Source organism: Hermetia illucens, chromosome 3, assembly GCF_905115235.1.
Source record: "Hermetia illucens chromosome 3, iHerIll2.2.curated.20191125, whole genome shotgun sequence".
In the NCBI taxonomy this organism is placed as follows: Eukaryota; Metazoa; Arthropoda; class Insecta; order Diptera; family Stratiomyidae; genus Hermetia; species Hermetia illucens.
Genome location: NC_051851.1, coordinates 94,459,255 through 94,481,655, shown reverse-complemented (window position 1 = coordinate 94,481,655; position 22,401 = coordinate 94,459,255). Strand labels below are relative to the sequence as shown.

Below are 22,401 nucleotides of genomic sequence, written 5' to 3'. Positions count from 1 at the left end.
TACCGAGTGTAGTCTCTCTAAATCAGTGAAGCACAATGTGCAGCACCACATTAATACCACTGGTTCCCCGATCTTCTCGAAGGTGCGTCCCCTACCACCCCAGAAACTGTCTATTGCACGGAAAGAGTTTGAGCAACTTATGCAACAGGGTATCTGCAGACCTTCGGGCAGCTGTTGGTCTTCCCCACTCCATATGGTGCCTAAGCCAAATGGCGAATGGCGCCCCTGTGGGGATTACAGAAGGCTAAACGCGCAGACTCTTCCAGACCGATATCCTATTCCACTCATCCAGAACTTTGCACATCATCTCGCAAACTGCCCCATCTTTTCGACCTTGGATTTAACCAAGGCCTATCACCAAATCCCTCAAGTTCCAGAAGACATATCAAAGATATATACGTCGTGTTTGGTTGGATTATTTGCCTCCTTCATGACTTCTGCATTTATCATGTTTTTTACTGTGTTGTAGGTCATACACCTTGCCCTGAAGAAAAGTCTTCCCTTCCCTTGTTCCCGAAATATTCGTATATCCAGCATAAAAAATAATTGCCTAGAGTCGCCAAAGGCCGTTTACAATTGTATTTATTTTCGCTAGGAGCACCAAAAATACACACACGTTATACATAGAAAAGACTGTGATGATTTTTTTCTCTTTTCATTTATTTAAATATTTTATTAGAATGTAATTTTATAATAGTTAAAACTCATCAAATGAAGCACGTCCAACACTCCTTCACGTGAGTTACTCTGGGATTCATGGCACAGGTGTCACGCACTGGAAAAATGAAATAATTGATTTTATTATGAAGGAGATGACAATCATTTTGGCAACTTACACTACGAACATCCGCTTCAGCAACGACTTTCTCAGGACGAAATTCAATGCCCCGTTTTGGTGAATGATCCAACTCATGGATAACTTTATACACCTCACTTTTCTCCAGATCGATATGCTTTTCCGGTTTCTTATATTTGAGAAAATTTACTCTGGGAATATAAACGAAAGTGTTCATTAAAAAAATTATGTTTTGCTGTAAATTGAGCTGTCTTTACTAATTTCTAAGGAACACTGAAGTTAGGTTCAAATGGAATCCTGTAACACTTTTTGTATGTTCTCCAATTCAAGAACTACTAGTCTATATATTTGTAAAGATTGATTTATTTATTGTAGTTAGGAATCAACAGGACTGTTTTTTCAACATCGTGGTACTACCTTTATTTGTAACATTTGAAAACCAAAACCGTCACTCCGTCAGTAACATCAAAAGGTCCCCAATGGGCAAATAAAATTAATAACGTTCAAAGTAATTGGTGGAGAACCAGCTACGCAGCAAGCACATGACTCGGTGCACGAAACTGTTTATCTGGAGAAGGTTGAATTGTTAATATTGAAATAAGAGCCCCCTGCATGCTCAAAATTGTGGAACATATCAGGCTAATTTGTGAATTAACAGGCATTTATCGCGGCAACAGTTTCTGGAGACCTTTAGAGATAATAGTAGAAGTCCTGGATATTTGAGCAAGCTTGGAGATAAGAAAGCAACCTTCCTTGTCAGTAAACCAGACAAACCCCTTAGAGTGGTTAACAGCCTGTGGTATAAAGGCGGCGATTTTTTAGAAATTAAAATGCCTGTGGCAGCTAAAGGGTAAAGAAATCGAAAAAAAATACCTAATATTTTTGCCTGGCATACAGTTTGTCCGGTAATTTTTCTTCCACCTAGCCTTCTGGCAATAATTGTCCTGTATTTGTGGGTCTTCACTTTCCGTGTATACAAAAACTCAGTCGTGAAAGGATCAATTTGTCTTGGACCAAAATTTGACAGCTTCACAACCCACCCACGCCTTTGTCTTACAGTAGGTCTTCTGACTGACCCGCTAGTGTTTCATCGACAACATTCCAACCATTTCTAGTTGCCATTTTTCGTGCAACGAGTCAAGCAAATTTTCTTGTAGCCAGCATGCCGTTCTTGCAAGGACAGAATCATCGACAAAGTGGTAAGAATGATAGGAGCGTGCAGAAACAAACTGATTCCGAACATTTTGGTTGGCGCGCAGAGAAGGCACGGGGAGATGAACTACACTATCATTCAATTTCTCACGGGAAATAGTGGATACCGAAAATCTCTGTATAGGGTTAAAGTGGGTAGCTCACCTAGTTCTCCCAGTTGCGATAATATCTCGTCTCGTTTTCCTCTTAGATTATGGAAGAGAGGGAGAGTCTCGAGGAGACATTGTAGCATTGTAACACACAAAAATTAGCATCAGAAACGCATAGGGGGAGCGAATTCAGTGAAAGCTGAGAGGGCTGGAAAAGGCAGCGTTGAGAATGCAATCGCAGGGCGAACGGAGGGGTTGCTTCAGCTCTGTATGCCCCGCAGTCAAAGAGGAGGGCAGAGAGTGATGGGGGGGATGGATTTTAGCGCCAGTGTTTTGTGAAGACTTCCACCTCCTTAACAAAAGACAGACAGTCAGAGTAAACTGATTTTAATGAGGTTTTGTTTTCACACGAACAAACAGACCCTAATAAAGAGTATTATTTTGGGCGCTATGAGACGATGAAGCAATTTGTAAAAAACAGAAGGTTTTTTAAGCAGACTACTTGTGGATTTTGAGGACCACAAAAACACACTATCGCGCAATGCCATCATTATCTGATATTTTTTTATCTAATACGCATCCATCCAACAACCACCGAACTTGCCTAATCTACCTCTCTGCGATTTCTTTCCATTCAATTGAGTCAAAAAACCACTGCGGGGAACACGCTTAAACTGTCAAAAGGCGGTAAAACAAAAATCGAAAATAACTCTGAAGGACATATACAAGAACGATGTAGAATGTTTCAAGAATTGAATCAAGAGCTAGCGTAAGTCCGTTACAGCCGATGGGATTTACTTTGAAGGGGACGAAAGTTGAAGACGTTGTGTTGGCAAATCAAAGAACCTCATATGGCAGCATTCGAAAAATCCTTGTGAAGGAATTACACATGAAAAAGGTCTGGCTACCGAAAATGTTAATCGACTAACAAAAGAAACAAGTCGGGAAACCGAAAACTGAACGCTTGAGGTATGAAAGGTTTTGTGTATTTCTTACATAAAGTCATATAGTATATGCATATGTTATGTGAGAATATTCACGTTCGCGTGATGCTGACATTCAAAGTCTTGAATTTGCACGGAAGCAACAAGTTTGACCTATTATAACTTTGTTATTAATAGTGTGATTTCCACTACATTGCTGCAACATTTCGTGACTCTAGAATGAACTTAAGGGGGTTTTTCAATCTATTACTAAAAATTATAGTATTATTATAAAAATTATAGTATAAATTATACTATTGTTAACTTTATTTGAACAAATATCGGTGTGGAGGGTATTTCGAAGCCTAAGCACCATATAGTGGCAGACTCTCGATTTTTTTCAGATTTTTCGATTGGGTAGTTTCTGAGAATGAGTCCGTGGAAGAAATGATCACTTTTGAGCCCCCGCACCCCAACTTTCAAACAAATTTCGAACCTAAGACCGGCTTCGGAAGGTACTAAACGAGACCTTTCATTTGATACTTCGCGTGACTATATTTGGTAAAAAAAAATTACACCCACCTTAAATTCGACGTAGAATGATGTAACTCACTGTATACGTGAGCGTTCACACTTTCCACCTTTCCATCAAATTTGGTATCAATCGCTATGACCATTTCCGAGAAAAATGCATGTGACAGACAGACAGAGAAACAGATAGACAGACAGACAGACAATAAATCGATTTTAATAAGGTTTTGTTTTATACAAAACTTTAAAAACGAGTCGACATTTCGAAATAGAATCTCGAAAAGTCCTAAGCGGGCTAGGAGAATGTTTAGTCTCATTTCATGACCATGTATGAGACCTAGATTCTCCACTTTGAGCCTAAAACGAAATGACATTTTATGACTTGGAAATAAACCTCAATACCGACATCACAAGTTGGCTTGAAAATTGTGGCATTAATTATTGTGGAGTATTTAGAAAAGGAAACCACTATTATGGACTCTTACTATGCAGACCAGATAAGATTGCGAGAGGCCATCAAATGAGCTGGAGTGCTGTTTCGCCAAGACAATGGTTATTGTTAAAATAATATAATGTTATGCAGTTTTGAACTACAGACTACAGAGGTTAGACACACTTTAAAAATAAGTTTTTGGAAATTGCTTCTACAATTATAATTAGCAATAAGAGGATGCAAAGCTGTCAGATGAGGGTGTCTACTGTCTAGCAGTACATCATAACGAGTCGTCAGAGGTTGGGGTATGTGTTTAGACTTAACACTTACAACACATCACTTTATCACCATAAAGTGGGTACACATATTACATTTTTCTCATATTTTTAGCGAAATAAATGACATATGAAAAATGACGATGATTACCTTGGATCGGTGCTTACGTTAGTGCTTTCACATGTAGACCTATTTGCAATTAATGAAGATTCATTAATGAAATGATTCGCAAAAAATGATATTTGATTGATTGCCGAGAAAGAACAAATTTATACAATTACATATCTATATGATATTCAAATATTTACCCAAGAGTCGAACCAACAATTAGCTCAGCTTGAGAGCTTAGGATATCTGCTATTAGCTCATCGTTGTATGCATCTTTAGGTCTTCGCCATTTCCTCCCACCCGGTAGAACCAAAGGACGCTCCTGAGGAGTAAGTGGACCAAAAGCTCGTGGTGGTCTTTTCGATGCTCTCTCTTTTATAAGTCGTTGCTTGTGCTCCAGCTCGAGCATAACTAGTTCCTAGAATTACATTTAAAATATGAGGTTTGTTGACATTACATCCAGTACTTAAATGATACTTCGTAATTGTAATCTGGCCACTACAAATTAATATATTGTATTTCCAAATTGACTTTCTCAAAGATGCTATTACACTTAAAATTTCGACAATAAGACTCCGCAAACGTAGTGAATGAAAATTTTTCTGTGTCGCACGGAAATAACTCTAATAAAGTTTCCTGCTACAAACATTATGGATTAGCATCTCAGCATTTTGCAGTGCGCAGATATAATAATAGCTTCCAGCGTATTGCTTTAGGAAAGGTATTTTTACCAAAAATTCAGTGAACTAAACGAATTTTATGTAACAATCTATATGCGTACATATGTAGCTACAAACATTCTAGAAGAAAAATTTTTCAATTGCAATAAATATGACATAAGTACTGAGTGCGAACTGAAACCACACCAATGCACTGCCTCACATACCCGCACTAACACCAGCCCTTATGCGCGGAATTTTGGTCGCGCAACTTCCGTCGCGATCGAACGTGTGCAAAGACTCTTCCATCTCCATCAAATTTCAGAGAATGTGCTGGGAATTGAATCTCCTGTGAATAGTCTGATATATAAAACGGCGATAAAACCAACCAACTTGCTACGCATCCAAGTAGTATGGCCAGAAACCTATCATACAAATGTCAATACCACCGCCTTGTTTTGCCTTCATGAACATAACACCATATCTGTCCACCAAATTTTGATCGATGAACTTTTTTGAGAAAATTTTGCGGAAAAATCCAAAATATGTTGCCACTTTCATTTCTTTTTCCACTACTTAGGTAGGTAGAAGAAAATTAAAACTGTTATTTGCCGGATCATTCTATCCAAAGTTATAATTTAAGCTTTTCGTGGTTTTTCCCAGAAAAATTGGGAAGTTAAGTTGAGAATAACTATTCTGAATTTTTCTATTCTATTCAAATCAAAACTATTCAACTATTTGCTAGGTTTGTAGTACGTATATGTAAGTAAAAAAAAAAAGATTTTATTTTGCACCTCAATTTTATAGTAACGGTAAATTAAATATAAAATATAAATATGGGTAAGGCAACAGACATTAAAGAAGAAAAGAAGTTGTGTCTTGAGGCGGTAAGATCAGTATTGTTCGTGATAAAACAGAGATTTTTCAGATTAGTCGACTAACTTTGCGAAAGGTTTTAAAGGATCGTACTGCAGCCTCTCAAAGTATTTCGGATGTCCTAAGAGACGCTGGTACTCGGATGTCCTTTCATATATTACGAAGGCATTTCTATGAAAACGGGTTGAAATAATTTCTGTAGAATGACGTGATCCAATACAATTTATTGTACAACGTGATCTGGTTAGTACATTGACTAAATACGACACGTCTTGGTTCAATATATTAACAATTTACAGCTTCCGCGTACAGAATATACCTTCACCCATGACAACAGAGGCAGAGCTAGCATGAATTATCTAAATTCACTGGATCTGGATTTATCACCTTGGAAAACATAAAGGATATATGGTACAATGAAATTGGTTTAAAAGGCATTGATTTAAGAGATGTAATCAAAAATTCTAGAGGTATCACGTTGCTGAGTACCATCTATAAGATATTCTACGCTATATTGCTAGGCCGGATAGCCCTATATGCCCAGAACATCATTGATCCATACCAAAGAGGCTTCACTCCAGGCAAATCAGCAACAGATCAGATTTTCTCTCTGCGGCAAGCGATGGAAAAACTGTTGGAATATGGACAACAGTTGCACCATCTATTCATCAACTTTCAAGCCGCCTATGATAGCATAGCCAGGGTAAAACTGTAGACGGCCATGAAAGAATTCGGTATCCCGACGAAATTGATAAGACTGACTAGGCTGACCCTGACCAGATAAAAGCAGCAGTATCACTATCAAGACCATTCGACATCAACAACGGTCTACGACAAGGGGATGCGCTATCATGCGTCCTCTTTAACCTGGCCCAAGAGAAAGTGATCCGTGATGCTGAGGTAAATGCAAGAGGTACGATCCTCTTCAAGTCCACCCAACTACTTTCCTATGCTGACGATATCGATATCATGGGAAGAACCACCCGAGATTTACAAACTGCCTTCATCCAGATTGAGTAGGCGGGGCGAGATCTTGGGCCGCACATCAATGAAGGCAAAACAAAATAGATGGTGGCAACGTCAGCACCGAAAACAACCGAAAGCAACATCAAATCGCACTGATCAAACGGGAAGAATAAAGATAGGAGACTACAACTTTGAGACCGTTGATAATTTCTCCTATCTTGGGTCGAAAATCACAACCGATAACAACTACGATGATGAAATCCGCGCACGGTTGTTGTTAGCCAACAGAGCCTATTTTAGCTTACAAAAACTGTTCCGCTCGAAACGTCTCACTATAGGGTCAAAGCTCTTACTGTACAAGACAATGATCTTAGGTTCATAGCAAGAAGAATTGCGAACTCTTGGCCGCGTTCGAAAGAAGAATCCTCCGAAGAATTTTTGGCCCTCTACATGAGGATGGACGATTCCGTAGCCTACATAAGGACGAAATCTATGAGCGATATCATGGCCATCCGGTTGTGGATAAAATCCGGCTCAATAGGTTACGGTGGGCGGGTCACTTAATCCGGATGGATGAGGATGATCCCACCCGGAAAGTCTATAAGGGCAATATCTATGGTAGGAAAAGAAGACGAGGCAGACCCTGCCTGGGATGGAGCGATGGCGTAGGTAGGACAGCTTTTAGGGATATCGAATTGGTGGACCTCGGCGCAAAACCGGGATGTCTGGAGTTCTTTATTAAGGCAGGCCTAGACCGGATATCGGTTGTTGCGCCGTTGATAATGATGAATCAAAAATTGGGAGTGGAGTTACAAAATCAGAAATGAAAGGAGCTTTTGGGCTTTAACAATATTAAACAAATATGTCACTCAAATAACAAAGCCGTGTTTTGTCAATCTATATGGAAAACCTTGGTTTTTATTACTGATCGAAGTTGAAGCTTTGCATATTTCCTTAGGGTTCACATTGTATTATGAAGAAAGATACTGTACGAGTGTATTAACACTACAATAACTGGCTGTTAATTGCTCTACATTTCTAAACGTTGGTGAAGGATGTAGACTCGAGGGGTTGCTTGACTCCTCAAACTAGCGTCTGACTTCGAAATTGTTGGAAAAAACTTATGAATAATATTAAATTTTAGAATTAATGTTGGAATTTTTTGTCTGAGTCGTAACTGGTGAATATAAGAGGGAGGATTTCAGCGAGGTAAATCAACAATTTACCGGATAAAGAGGAATGTAGTGTATATGTCTATCGGATCCATGTAAACCTTATACAAGCATATCACTACGGTTTTTGTCTACTTGTTTTATTAAAAATTGTCTTTTTAACTTTTTAATTTTTAATTATCGAAAAAAAGAAAGGAAAGCTGTGATTCAGGCCAAGAAACCAAAACTTGAATCTGACGTAATCAACTTTCAGAAGTCAGTTGTGTATATATGGACTCATTGCATGATACGGACTATATCAAATGCAGATAATGCTGAGGAACAAAACCTACTACCTTGTGCTGCCTACACAAAAAAGCAAAAACGAACCCCCAAAAGCTTGAACGATGATATTCAAAATATCAGCTCGAACTGTTCTGTACTAAGGGGATTTTCCCATGTGACGGTTTCCAGAAATGGATTTTTGGTTTTATGCACATTTTGAAAGTAGAGTATGTTGGAATTGAATTTGGATCGAAATTCAAAATATTTACCAAAATTCAGCATGTTGACGAGCATACAAAACGAAAATTTTCCACACGTTTGTCTCAAACCAAGTGGGAAGCAAAACTAAAAATCTGTTGAACCGATCAGGCTGAAATTTTTACGCATTATTCCGCACATCTGTAGTTCAGCTCCAAATAACGATTAGGCATTTTTGATTATAATATCTTATTTTTACTCTGGATTTTCAATGAAAAATAGACGCGATGTTTTGTAAGCCAAAATGATAATCGTGGTTTGGAGGATAGACCAAGTATACAGTATAAGAAAACGTTTAAATTTTTGGTTTCAGATTACTACAAATCGAGGAGTCCACTACGACCGCAAAAAACAAATATAAACAATTATTAAATTTATTAATTAATCACTCTGTATCATAATTCAAGACCCCAATGATAACATGATAAACAGATTGAAAAGATTACATTTCTTTTTATTGTCAAAAAAAAATTCAAAACAGTCGCAACTTTATAATATTTTTTCAGATTTTTCCTTTCGGTAGGCTCTGACAATGGGTCCGAGATAGAGATGACCATTTTCCAATCCTCGCCCTCCCCCTTTTGCATTAAATATCAGCACATTCCTCATGAACATATTTGGTGAAAAAAAATTGACACCCCCTTTTGCATATATGGAGACTCTTCCCTTAAGATCCACATAAAACGATGTAACTCACTGCATGCATGGCCCTTCATAGTTCCCACCTTCCCACCAAATTTAGTGTCAATCGATACAACCGTTTCTGAGAAAGGTTAAAATATCGAGCGTCACATTGGAAAAGCCCCTTAAGTAAATCGTAAGCGGAATCAGACTGCAGGAAAAGCGATGAATGGCCTCGACACGAGTCCTCCGGGAAATACTAGCCCCAGTGATATAGCTAACAAATTACGAGGTTTCATCCTATATATTCCTTCCATTGAAAAAGCATCAATTAATAATGACAATTATTTAATATTAATGACAATAATTGATCCTTCTATGTACATCAATATCATTTCGTTGAGAAGTAGTGTAGCAAAATGAAGTTTCCAAATAATGGTTAAAATATAAAATTTGAGGTAACCAACAATTCAACAAATCAGTTATGATCAAGAAGTTATACCAAAAATTTCAAGAAACTGAAAAATTTGCTCTACTGAAGATCATAGCCAAGTTTTGAAGAGTAAAAACGGGATTCAAAATTGAAATCGCACTCTTCGATGCTGCAATAACGATATAAACTGGTCCAATTATCCCTGAATAAAGATCTGAATTGTCTACTAACCTTTTGCGACTTTGATTGATGTTCTTCCGCCGAGAATTGTTGTTCGAAATGTTCTTCCTGTACGATTGTCTCTTGGATCGATTGCTGATAAGCATGTTCTTCCTTCACTTCGCTCATGTGCTCCTCTATTGTCTGTTCTTCATACGATTCACTCATAGTTACTTCTTCAGTGGTGCCCGCAGTTTGCACAACATTGATCACTTCCTCTGTAGATTCGCTTTTGACCTCATTCATATCTGAAATAGAATTAAAGTGATAAACATTAAAATGGCTCCATCAAAGACGGAACTCTACCAAAACCCGCCCCAAGTCCTGTAGTGAAAGGAGAAGGAATGGATAGCTTCAGTCTAAACTGCTAAATTGCGCTTCAGGAGACAGGTAAGGAAGGTGCAAGAAACTGTCATCTTGCAAATTACTTACGGAGGAAGCTATCATAACATCTGGCAATCTGGTATAACATGCACTACCATTTAATGAGCAAATACGAAATTTAAGGCTCAGTACGGAAAACCAGTGGGAGTCGACTGACTCGGTGACCGCGTACTCGCACTGATTACCCCCCTTGAGGGGCAAGGGGGAGCTGTCTAGTATCTAACTATGGCCTAAAGTTTATAGACTAGGTATAGCAGATTAATGGCCAATTAAGGTTTTATGGCTAAAAATCGCATTCTACTTTTTAAATGCGTTTTTCCCGGAACTACATGTTGAAAATCGGCTGCCACCATAACCAAAAATCTATCCAACGAAATTCTTTGAAATTCTCATGACTTATTCAAAACATATTTCTACGGTCCGCAAACTAGGATAATTAAGAAGTTTTTTTTTTATTCAATAAAGAAGCCTTAAAAAAACGCCTAAATTCACAAAAAAAGTTTAACACGGCACCAAAAATTTAGCTTTTAATATTTTTTAATAATCCTAGTTTGCGAAATGTCGTTTATTATGCACGCTCAAAATATCAGTAAATATATGGTGAAAAATTCGTATTTGTATCTTTATGCAGTTCTTCACAGAAAATTTCGGAATGGCCCCCTTAATACGAATACTTTATTCGTCATTGTGTTATGCTGTGGTAATTACTGGTGGTTGACCGCAGAAGCATGTTATATTCAGTCAAACACATTTCAAGCAGAAGAAAATAATATCTTTATATATGCCCAACTCAGCAGTTCATGCATTGTGGCACAGTTGCGGTTGTTAAGCTGCATGGCCAAAAGAACCACTACCCTATTTTTAGTTAGAGAGACCGAAGAGATTTGTTTGAAACCTCATTGCGACTCACTACGGTAGGGCGTTGCTAGGCAGACACAAATCCACACTGGCAAGGTCAGTGTGGCACTCTCTGGCACGACTACTGAATGTGCTATAGGTAATGGTTTTCTAAATAAATATGGCCTACGTGTCAAGGACATTGACGCACTTCATGTGCACCTATCATCAAATTGTACGCTTGTACTTCCAGCTTAGAAGTCTGTTGCATATAACTGATAGGCACAATGGTGATGTCAGCATGGAATTTTGCTTGACCAAATACTGAATCTAAGCTATCAAAAGTCATTACAAGTCGCATACCGGACATTGGTGCCTCTACACCCAACTATGACCGCGACAGACCTAGGAATTTTTTAAGAAACTCAGGGTCGAGTTAATGATTTGAAAGTTGCTGTTCAAATTCATGTAACGTCTGAAGCTGGAGCTGCACTTCTCGGACAAGAACAAAATAAATGGATTTGATATGTTCGCTATCCCTTCACGTTTGTCGTGGATGAAGACCAGTCTCAAAAATGTCCAATATCCATTTTTTGTGTAAAACAAAGTCTTATTAAAATCAGTTCAAAGTCCCTCTGCCTGTCTGTCACACCGACTCAGAAACGATTGTCACGAAATTTGTTGTGAAGGTTAGGACTGTGAACTCCCATACACGCAGCGATTAACAGTGCGTTTAATGGGAACGGGGTAGGGAAGTGTCAATTTTTTTTTCACCGGATATAAATACATCCGACTACCGGGACTCATCTGAAGTGGCAAATTGGTCACGAAACCTCACCAGGGGTATACTGGTACCATGAGAACCGAGATAGCCCCTGGACTCTTATACTTCGGGTGAACTCGTGGGAATTCTTGGTTATGATCAAGCGAGAAGGGACCTTCGGGCCTCGGCGTGGTGTTGCGTTTAAACACGGGTGCCGTACACCTTAGTTCGGTAGAGATTTAAGTAGGTCTTGCATCCACCAGTATGAATGCTAAACCATGCACTTGGTATAGACTGGTACCATTGTTGGGGGGGACCTTGAGCCGCCGACTGCGTACCAACCGCTGTGTATTGCTTGACACGGCCGGGAAAGTGCTCGAAGAGCTCATCAGGGGTAGAGCCGCTAAAGCGATCCGCGTTGCCGGGGACTTTTCCCCAAGGCAGTTCGGGTTCAGAACAGGGAGATCCACAGTGGATGTTGTTATGGAGGTCATGGATGCGGTTCATCGAGCCGAGGCACATAGCCTCATAACACTTGATATCAGAAATGCCTTCAATTTCGTAGGATGGACAGATATGTTAGGCACATTAGAAAACTCATTCCACGTGCCAAGCTATCTCTTGCGGATATTGAGGGATTATCTGAAAGACGGTGCCCTGCTCTATGAGACGCTAGAGGGCCAAAGAGGATGGAAATCACGTCGGGAGTAGCACAGAAATCCATCCTAGGGCCAGACCTCTGGAACGCTTCCTATGATAGTCTGCTGAGACTCGATACGCCTGAAGAGTCGCGCCTGATCGATTATGCAGACGACGTTGCGGCACCTGTTGCCAGACGCACTGTTGAACAGGCGCAAAGCAGACTTGGCATATTGATGCGACGAGTAAGCGGATGACTGCTCATGGCTTTAGCCTTGCGCTGGAAAAAACCGAAGTAGTCATCTTGACCAGAAAGAAAATCCCCACCCTGCATCCCATATCGATCGGTTAGTTAACTATAGAGTCAAAACCAGCGGCTAAATACCTTGGTTTAATGCTCGACTCAAAGAAGAGCTTTTTCGAGCAAATCAAAGCAGCAAGGAGGTGCATCGTAAGCGCCTTGCTCAAGTGTAGAGATGGGAAGCTTTGCGTGTGGCGTCTGCTTATCGCACTGTCTCAGAGCCAGCCGTGATCGTGATCGCTGGAGTGATCCCCGTTGTCCTCCTTGTCAAAGAGCCTAAAGTTATCTACCGCCGTAAGGACGAACACTTAATAGAGGTGGTTGCCCGTGAAGAACTTCAACGCACCCTTACCGTGGCAGCTCTCTTGGCAAAATTAACCAAGAGGCAGATGGACTGAGCAACTCATCGATAATTTAGACCTGTGGCTGAACAAAACGCACGGTAAGATTGATTACTTCCTTACCCAACTTCTAAGCAGGCATGGAAGTTTTCAGTCTTACCTGCACAGGATTGGGAAGTCGCGATCTCCTGATTGTGTGTTCTGCAATGGAGTGGTTGATGACGCGGAACACTCAGTTTTCTCTTTTGAAAGGTGGGGCGGCTTTTGTCAGCAGGTTTATGTAGACACAGGGGAGCTCTCTCCAGACAACATTGTCAGAGAGATGCTGAAAAGCGCTGGTAGCTAGAGTCGGACGCATTTTATTCGGGCCCTTCTTAGTACGAAGAAGATTGAACTCGACCGGCGGAGGGACCAAACGGCAAGGGGTTCTCTGAACTAACAACTTCCTTCCTCTACTTCCCTCCGTCGGTGAAAGGGATCCCCTGACTTGAAGGCTCCCAAAGCAGGAGAGTGGGAGGGCTAGCCCGAAGTAATGTGTCAAACAGTTCCAAGCTAGTTGTCTGATGATAGTGAGGTGTCACCTGGAAGAAATATTCAAACCAATTCGTCCCCAAATACCATTTGAACTTCCTTTAGGTCCAGTCAGCACCAAAATGGATCACCTGTAAACATCATTAAAAGAAATTCAAAGTATCATTAAAGGCAACCAGAGAACAGCTAAGGAATATGATATAATCACTTCTTTCATATTGAAATGTGTCCGGATGGCTCAAGTGGTTAGAGCGCTGGGCTGTCGTGTCCCAAATAGTTGGAAGGACGCAATTGTAACAATAATTCCAAAGGCTGGGAAGGATGTCAGCCAAACAAAATCGTGCAGACTGATAAGCCTTTTTCTCAAAGCACCAAAAGTTTTCCAAAAACTTCTACTCCAGAAATTGTTGCCAATCCTAGCAAACAGTAACATGATTTCAGATCATCTGTTGTGGGAAACAGCACAATACAAAAGAGCAAGTTCACCGACGTGTATCAGAAATAAACAATACTCTCGAAGGAAGAGGATATTTCACAGCAGCATTCCTAGATGTCGTGCAGTCATAAAGTTGGGCATACTGGTCTTGTTAATTAGATCAAACGGATACTCCCTGGCTACTTCAACAAACTATTAATATGTGTTCAACGAAACGAAGAATCCAGGCGAAATACAAAGATATTCTTAGTGAATAACATAAGGTCACAGTTGGAGTTCTTCAAGGGAGTGTATTCGGTCCCACAATGTATCTTATCTAGACGCAGGGGCAGAAGTTCCTCAATCCTATACTGTATCCCATCTACACGGCATCTAGGGCCTTCAGATGTGGAAGGTAAATGAGTCAACGTGTGTGCCAATAACTTTCACTTTGCGAACGAAAAATTTCCCTCAGGTGAAAATCAACAGAAGCCAGACTGAGGAGTCACCCCAACACAGTGGCTAAGAGAATTTTTTCTCATAAAAAATCCAACAGGCTGAAAAGAGCCTTAACCTTCAGGACCGCAGAAAGGCGGCTACATTAGCGACAAATTAAAAAAAAATGAAAAATTCTTTTTTCACAATTAAATTAATAATGATCTTCTAATTAAATTTAAATAACTAAAAAAACGACATAAAAGAAACGAAAACAAACGTTAATGTTAATAGAGAAAACCCCAGCAATTGCTTGGGACATTGTTACCTATTCATTAGATTTAAGAACTATATTTAAAGCTTTCCAGAGATGATTGGAATCAAATAATAAATACAAAAGCATAAAATAATAAGGATGATTTGAACCAAACAGCTGGGTTCTTAGTGTTAGTATTAGATAAAATCCGGCATCAGTGAAGGTTACTTAGAGCCCGATTATGGGAGAGAGTTATCAGATTTATTTTATCATGTACTTACTTTCATCTTTACTTTCGTCGTTAGTAACATCTTCTTCCTTTGTGCACGATCCAGAATTTTTGTCAGATGTCGCAACTACTGGCAGATCCAATTGTAAGTTTGGCATTAGACCGCTCAGTTGCCTCGTTACCGCATCTAAGGTTGCTTGGATTGTTGATGGCAATGAAGACAATGCCAGCAATTGTTTCTGAATATCCACCAGCTGCTTTTCAAACATCAGCTCCTCCTCTGTTTTCTGCGGTTGTTCTGGTTCAGGTACTGCAATTTCTTGCGGCTCGGTCTCATTTTGGCTTGGAGTCTCGACGTTTTCCGTTCTATTTTCAGTTTGATCTGCCTCCTCAACAGCTGGTAAAGTCTCCTCTTGCACTGGCTCCAAGTTTGGAACCTCGCTGTCAGTTGGAGGCTCACAGGGTTCCTCTTCTATTTTCGTTATTTGCTCAGGTTCTGGTTCCGGTTCTTCTGGTATTTCAGGCTGAAACCGAGAGAAATGATGAAATTCATAGAAAATTGAATATGAACTTGATTTGAAAGTACCGGCGGAGTAGGAATTCGATCTGGAGCCACTTTTGGCTTTTGTTGCTTAACAATTTGCACTCTGTATTGTTGTCTCTTGATTTCTTGCTCTTGCTCAAGTTTAGTTTTAGGAATCGGGCGATTCGGCTTCTGTAAAAATGTTGTCCACTTACGTTTCTCCTTCTCCATTTCGGTCGCAGTCATTGTCGATTCTTCTTTAATAGTTCGAAATACTTCGCTGCTGGTGCAAACCGCGGATCTGGGAAAAACGGCATTGAGGTTGGCACTAGAGGTATAATAACTTACACACAAATTAACATAGGAAAAAAGTTTTTACTTTGTAGCATTTTCGTTGGTCAGTGCTTCCTCTGCGTCATTTGAAGTTATTTCCTCTACGGTTTTTGAAACTTCTGAAATTTCTTCCTGTGTCACTTCTTCAACATTCTGCGCTTCATGAATTTCAGTTGTTTCACTAGTAACTGCCTGGGTACTTTGAATGACTTCTTGCTGACATTGCTCTTCCATTTTATGGATCTCAGAAGCACTCACCACTTCAACCTCAGTGTCTCCATTTTCTTCCTGCCTTTCCTCTCTTTAAAAGAAAATGATTAAAATGAAGTAGACAAGGTGCAATTACTCTACCTGTAAACGGTTAAAAGAAAGTTATTGCCGCAACTGGATATCAGTTTTTGCATTTGTGTGTGACTCAGTTCAGCAGTTGGTTCGTCGTTGACTTTGAGGATTACATCCCCTACCTGCATACCCGCTTTCTCAGCAAGACTTTCTTCAGCTACCTGTAAAGCATGGAAAGTAAATATGTGAGTGAATAAAACAACCAATTGAAATGAACCAAAACAACCAGAGGAAAAAAAAGGCTGTCCAAAATATGTTCAAAGTACCGTTCAATTCGATTATTATCCCATACCATGGAGTTTTTTGTATGCATTCTTGACCACTATATTTGCTATAGAGTTCAGATTATCATGAACGAGGAGGGGTTGATCACAAACTGCGGAAATAGTGACGCAATATACGCTACATGATTACTTATTGAGTAATACTGCATATATGGCATTTCTGGATTTAGGGAAGGCTTTTGACCGTATGCCGCACAAACTTATCTGGTGAGCACTGCGGCAACACCTAATTCCAGTGAAACTCGTCCGCTAGGTTAATCTACTCTACCGGCATCTGAAGAGTAAAATTCGAAATGTGGCAAATATATCAAAACCGCTCCGTGTCTTCGTCGGTGTTCACTAAGGAAGCGCCCTCTCGTCACTGTCGTCCAGTGCCCTAGATACTGCTCTATGCAGATGGCGTTTTCCCAACATCTCCCAACGGAGCTATTAGAATTTGCTCCAAAGTGAAATAATCGTTCCAATGAAGTGGGCACTATCACTGTTAACAACAACGACCTGCCCAACACTAAGCGATTCAAGTATCTTGGATCAATACTGTCAATGGTGAACTGCACTAAGAAAATCGTTTCATGGCTCAGCGCTTCATGGATGAAGTAGTGCTCCACAACTGGCTTCCTTCAGGATCGACTCATTAACAAATGTTTCAAATCCAAAATTTACCGCAGTGTCGTTCAACATGTCTCCCCCCATGCTTTTGAGTGCTTCCCCACTATTTAAAACACCGCCTCATGGTAATGGAAACGAAGATGTCACATTGGAGCAACAGCGTAATATGCTTTGATTACGCACAAAAAATCGATATGGGATTGCATCCATCGATATTGCGATCGAAACTGACACTGAACTCGTAAAGAAGAGATATTCGGAAGCTAGAATAAATTGGACAAAGGACAACTTTGAACTAGTGAAATAACCGGCTGCAAATGACTTGAAAGAGATGTAAAAGCCTTCCTCCCTTGAAACTGTAACTTTGAGTTATATACCAAGCACATGCAGGTGAGCAGAGGTCGTCTTCCTTCTAATAGTTGATTTCGGCTGAGGTTTAAGAATAGAAATTTCTAGATTTTGGATAGAGAATGGTCTGCATTTCAGATAGAGAAAGATATTACCGCTTTCACCTTTGGCCATCGAAAGAGGTTTTTGGTTAGTTTCTAGAGTGTGGGCACGCTGCTAGCTAACAGTATCAAGGAGATCCAGAATGCTCACTTTCCGTAGTTTGAGTCATAATTCTGGACATGGGTACCTGGGACTCTAGACCGTATTAACTCCCTCTTCCGACATTATGCTTTGTACCCAGGTAAATCTGACGGACTGTTTAGTGCTCTCTAGTAGACTGCGATTCTGTTTCTAACATCTCGTCTGAAAAATTCCGGCCCAGATTACCGAACGCCGACTTTCCCGAAAAGACGTTGCAGACCTGGCTGGCTAGGGAAATGTGGAAGTAGATCAACGAACATTAGGAGCTGCGGACTATGTTAAACCCTGGAGGCAAAGGTAACTGTGATGGGCTGGATTTCGATTAAGGTAACAAAATAAGGAAAGTGCAGAATAGTGTGCGTCATGGAAAAACTAATTCCATCCTATTGTTTGTCAGGGCAGCAGAAGCCTAAATAACAATGATTTCAAAACCATATATCGTTTCAACTAGAACTTCCTGATGGTCGTAACCAGCAGAAGAGGTGAGGGGAGCAATTCACGACATTTTTCAAAAGTATGATGTCCGGTGAAATTCCACCTGTTGTGGATAAAACGGCAAACCCCCACAACATGCGAATACGTATTGTTCCTCCAATTAGTTGCCCCTCTTTGTGGCATACCAAGTCAACCCCATCGCATTCCGTTCATTCACCCCACGATTCTCCGAAAAGGTTGCCTCCTCCTCCGCTGTTCTACCCCACGTAGTTCTAGAACGACTCACTCGGCCATAGTGTTTCGCATTGCATGGCATCACTCGCAATGGAGAAGTCGCCCTACATTATTGTGTAATCAATCCAGCTTCACTTCCGCTTTCTAATCAATATTTCGTCGAGCTTTCTGCCTATATATCAACGAAGTTCTTCATTCTTTGTTGTCTCAAGTCAAAATACTCCGATGAAACAACGGAGATGTAAACTGATGAAAGCTGGAGCTTCCGAGTAGCAGTGGTAACCCTTTCCATTTAATACTCATATATAGTACCAGAGAGAGAACATCGGCGCAGAGAGGCCTCAACTTAATTTTGATGTTGAAATAGTTGCATTTCCAGATTTTGAATTAGTACTTTTCGAAACTAGTTCCATACTTGATATCGGGTAAGACATAGGGGAGTGAGGGCTCAAAATGTGATCATCAAAAAGTGTAACAGGTCTCACTCTCACCCCCCTTATGTTCATCCCAGAAGTATAAAATTTGGCGTGGGTGTAAGGGATAACATAATGCATAATTTGGTCAAGGAGAAAATCCAACTATTATTAACAAAAATATAGGAGGTGAAACTTTGCAATTTTTTGTGAATTTAGTGCATTCTACAACGTGCATGACGTCATCATCACATACCAACTCGTCAATACCACAACGAAGTAAGTTCATTTGAATGGGGTCGCAACGAATTATTTTGTTTTAGTTTACTAGTCATTTGCATATGAATATCAATTACTCCAAACAGACATGTGTGTATGTAGGTATATATTATAGTATATGCGTGCTAATGAAGTTTGCGGGTAGAGTCTAATTCTAAATATATCTGTACATGAAACCGGCCGTATTTAATATACGTACTATATATGTACATGTGTATGCTTTTACGCACGAAAAAAATCGGAAATACGGGAACGATCAATTTATATACGTGCATATATATGTACAGTATTCGGAAATGGGCAGTTTGTTTGTTCAGGGTGAAGATAATATCTATGGCTGTAATATGTACGTATCCCTTGTAGTTTGGAAAAATATGAAGGAGTATGTTGGATTTATAGCTATATACGGATAGAAAAATGTGCGTTGAAGTTTCTTATATAAGATGAACACAAAACCTTTATATCCGAAGCGCGAACTTCCGGTATTTCGACTTCTTTATATGTCGTTTTGTAAATACCTATTCTTTTTCTTTGTGCTCAAAGGCGACACCCTCCAGGATGGTCGGGTAGTGCAGTAACGCATTGAACAGTCTATACGACAGGCTCAAAGTCACCGTCCGCTGGGTATCCGGCCATAAGAACGTAAAGGAGAATGATCTGACGGTCGGATAAGCTAGACGGAAATCCGAGCGGAAGTTGTGGGAAAGAAGGCGAAATGCTCAGTCCCTTTCTGTGTGATTGCCACCTTTAGCTGGAACCAGTCTGCCAATACTACGTAAATAATTCTTCGGGGACCTTAAAACAGTCTCTACTATCCTTCGAACTAGATTTTGCTCCCTTTCCCTTTCCACAGAAGTCATGGCCTTAGGAGTTTGTGGCATCAAATTGGTGCGCCACGATACTAATTAGGCTCCTCGGAGCGGCCATTGGAATGTACCGACATACCTGATGAAGATCTATATCGTATATTTATGCGGTATGTTGCGCACACGTTAGTCTTAACTACTTCGACAATCCTAAATTTATCTTCTTACTTTTCATACCATTCTTCTTGTAGGGAAATATAGTTTGATGATTAAAATTTGGATAATTCGTGGTTGGAATACTGAGCTTTGCCTATGGAAAGTCGAATCTCGAATCTCAATGGTGGCAAAGATACGGCTCAATTATGAATTAATATCGCCGTTAAATCAGTGTAATTATCACGCTCGACCGCAAAGCTGACCACATTGCCTCCTTCAATGTTATGGACTGTCAGCGAGACGGACCTATTGAAACTGAATCATTTTAGTGTACTTATGGCATGCACTTCCTACACTAGCACAGGAAGAATTTATATGAACTTTATGAGAGTCACGCTGGGGTACCAGGAATTCTTCCCAAATTAGAAGTGTATTTCCTGTTCACTCCTTTATGGGTTAAAGAGCTTTGGTGCTATTGTTGCTTTTTTTGTTCTCAATTTTCAGTCAGACTGTACTTCAATTTTATTATTTTCACACTTAGCGCTGTGCAGATGATAAGCTCACAGTAGCGAGACAAATACAAACGAACACAAACATCCATGGGGACTGGAATTCGACCCCAGAGCAATGAGATTGCAAGGCTAGCGCTCTACTTCCGCAACCAATTAGAAGTAAGTGGTAGAATTCACGTAGACTACAAACTAAAATGTACGGTAAGAAAACCATAATAAATCAAATATCAAAAAACCAAGGCGAGAAATCGTTACTTAGATGATACATTTCAGATATTTGAAGACGATGCATCCTGGAACCAAGTACTCCTATCGGTTACCGCAGATAAAGGATATGACGTTTGTATTTAATATAAATGTTATGTTCTTATAATTTTTTCCCCGGCATCAACAGTCATTCTACAGTTTCAATAACCATCTTGAAACTATTATATTTGTGAATTACCCCAACATTTTTATAGGGTGGTTATCTTTGCATTTTTTGGCAAAACAATGGGACCAGAGATAGGTGTTTCATCACTATAAAACATTACAAATAAAAAGGCTTATTGCGAGACCAAGACTAGCAGAAAACTTTAAGATCGATCACCAATTGATAATAAATCTAAATAAAAGAACATATTTATCCATCAGATACCCTGTCACTGTCAACATGCGATCTTCAGAGATATGCAAACAATTCACTGGTATTTGAGGTCAACCGACGGTTACGTTTCCCGAGGAGCATCCATTATAATCCACATTTCCTCGCAGCAGACAATCAACAAGTTGTTCTATTTATATCAATTCTTAAGTTGTGTAACATTCATCGCGAACAATTCGTTTTTCGGACAACATTCATTACATAATGTACAACTTCATTTTTTTTTTACTTTCTCCAACAAAAGAAAAAACTCAATAATTCACATCACTTATCACACATTGTTTCCAAAAACCGTTAAATCCTCACTACCTTGACAACGGTCAATGGTAACTCGAAGTCAGAGCCACCGATAAGCCGGAATCCCCAAGGTGCACTTTCGAACCGGCATAGCTTCAAATCAAGCTCCATTATATCTTGAGTTAAAAACCATGTAAGTTTTTAACCGTTCAAAGATAATATTGATAGTAATAACTTTATTTTATTCAAACGTTGTCCCCGCACGGGCGAGCAGAGTAATTTAATCGAAAGACAATCATGCACCGCGATAAATTCAAAACTAGAAGATCAAATCGAATCAGATCTCTTCAATCAGGCTCTTATCAATCAAATTGGCACGAGTATAGTTTCAAGCAGCATGTTGCATTCCCTCAAGAGTGACCTATCAATAGATTTTCACTCCTCCATCGGCTTCTATTTCTAATTGCATTGTGTATGAAAATAAACATTCAATTTACTTTCGATTCACCCAGGAAAGGGTGACGTTTGTTTAGATGAAAGTACACAAATTTTACAAGAACGAATCTAAGTCAACTGAAATTCATGAAAAATAATGTTTACATAATAATAAATTCAAAATGATTAGCAGATTATAACCAAGATTGGTAACGCTAGGTACAAAATACTCTACGGAAGTTACAAATTGGCAATCTCTTAAACAAGAACACTTCCTACAATCATGCGCAAGATGCAACTCTCTCCTGAAAACAGCAAGACTCAATTCACCACCTATAGTACCAAGAGCACAGAAAAATCAGCACTTTGAACCTACGTACATGGATGTTGTTTCTATACTATATGATTACAAAATTACCTCATTACAGTTTGCAAACTGTTGGATTTAGCAAATTGCGCAGCTTGATTAGCAGCTCCTAATTCATATATACAGACAATCCTGACCTTATCAACCTCGATCATGAACAGAAAATTTGCGTATTATATTATCTAAATTTTAATTTGGAGTCGTCTACGTAAAGAATGGAAAAAGAAGAAGATTT

At 39.7% G+C, this 22,401-nt stretch overlaps 1 protein-coding gene across 3 annotated transcripts; it reads right to left on the bottom strand.

Moving 5' to 3' along the window:
- Positions 1-653: 653 nt before the first annotated feature.
- LOC119651655 (titin) lies at positions 654-21,723 on the bottom strand. Of its 3 annotated transcripts, none has more exons than XM_038055338.1 (10): positions 21,437-21,723; positions 16,175-16,326; positions 15,870-16,124; positions 15,554-15,818; positions 15,020-15,491; positions 9,849-10,084; positions 4,569-4,786; positions 4,411-4,449; positions 837-987; positions 654-775 (listed from the first exon to the last, which is right to left on the bottom strand). In XM_038055338.1, the coding sequence occupies exons 1-10, from the start codon at positions 21,533-21,535 to the stop codon at positions 755-757; spliced, it is 1,908 nt and encodes a 635-aa protein (XP_037911266.1). In that variant the 5' UTR covers positions 21,536-21,723; the 3' UTR covers positions 654-754. The 3 variants fall into 3 exon arrangements, with proteins under 3 accessions (XP_037911266.1, XP_037911267.1, XP_037911269.1); XM_038055339.1 differs by having other exon boundaries at positions 15,554-15,791; XM_038055341.1 differs by lacking the exon at positions 4,411-4,449.
- Between the last annotated feature and the right edge of the window lie 678 nt (positions 21,724-22,401).

Coding starts and splice junctions, on each gene's coding strand:
- LOC119651655 (XM_038055338.1), bottom strand. CDS start 21,535: ATGGAGCTTGATTTGAAGCTATGCCGGTTCGAAAGTGCACCTTGGGGA. Junction 16,125..16,174: donor TTTCTTTTAACCGTTTACAG/GTAGAGTAATTG, acceptor TTTCTTTTAAAG/AGAGGAAAGGCAGGAAGAAA. Junction 15,819..15,869: donor ACCAACGAAAATGCTACAAA/GTAAAAACTTTT, acceptor TTATACCTCTAG/TGCCAACCTCAATGCCGTTT.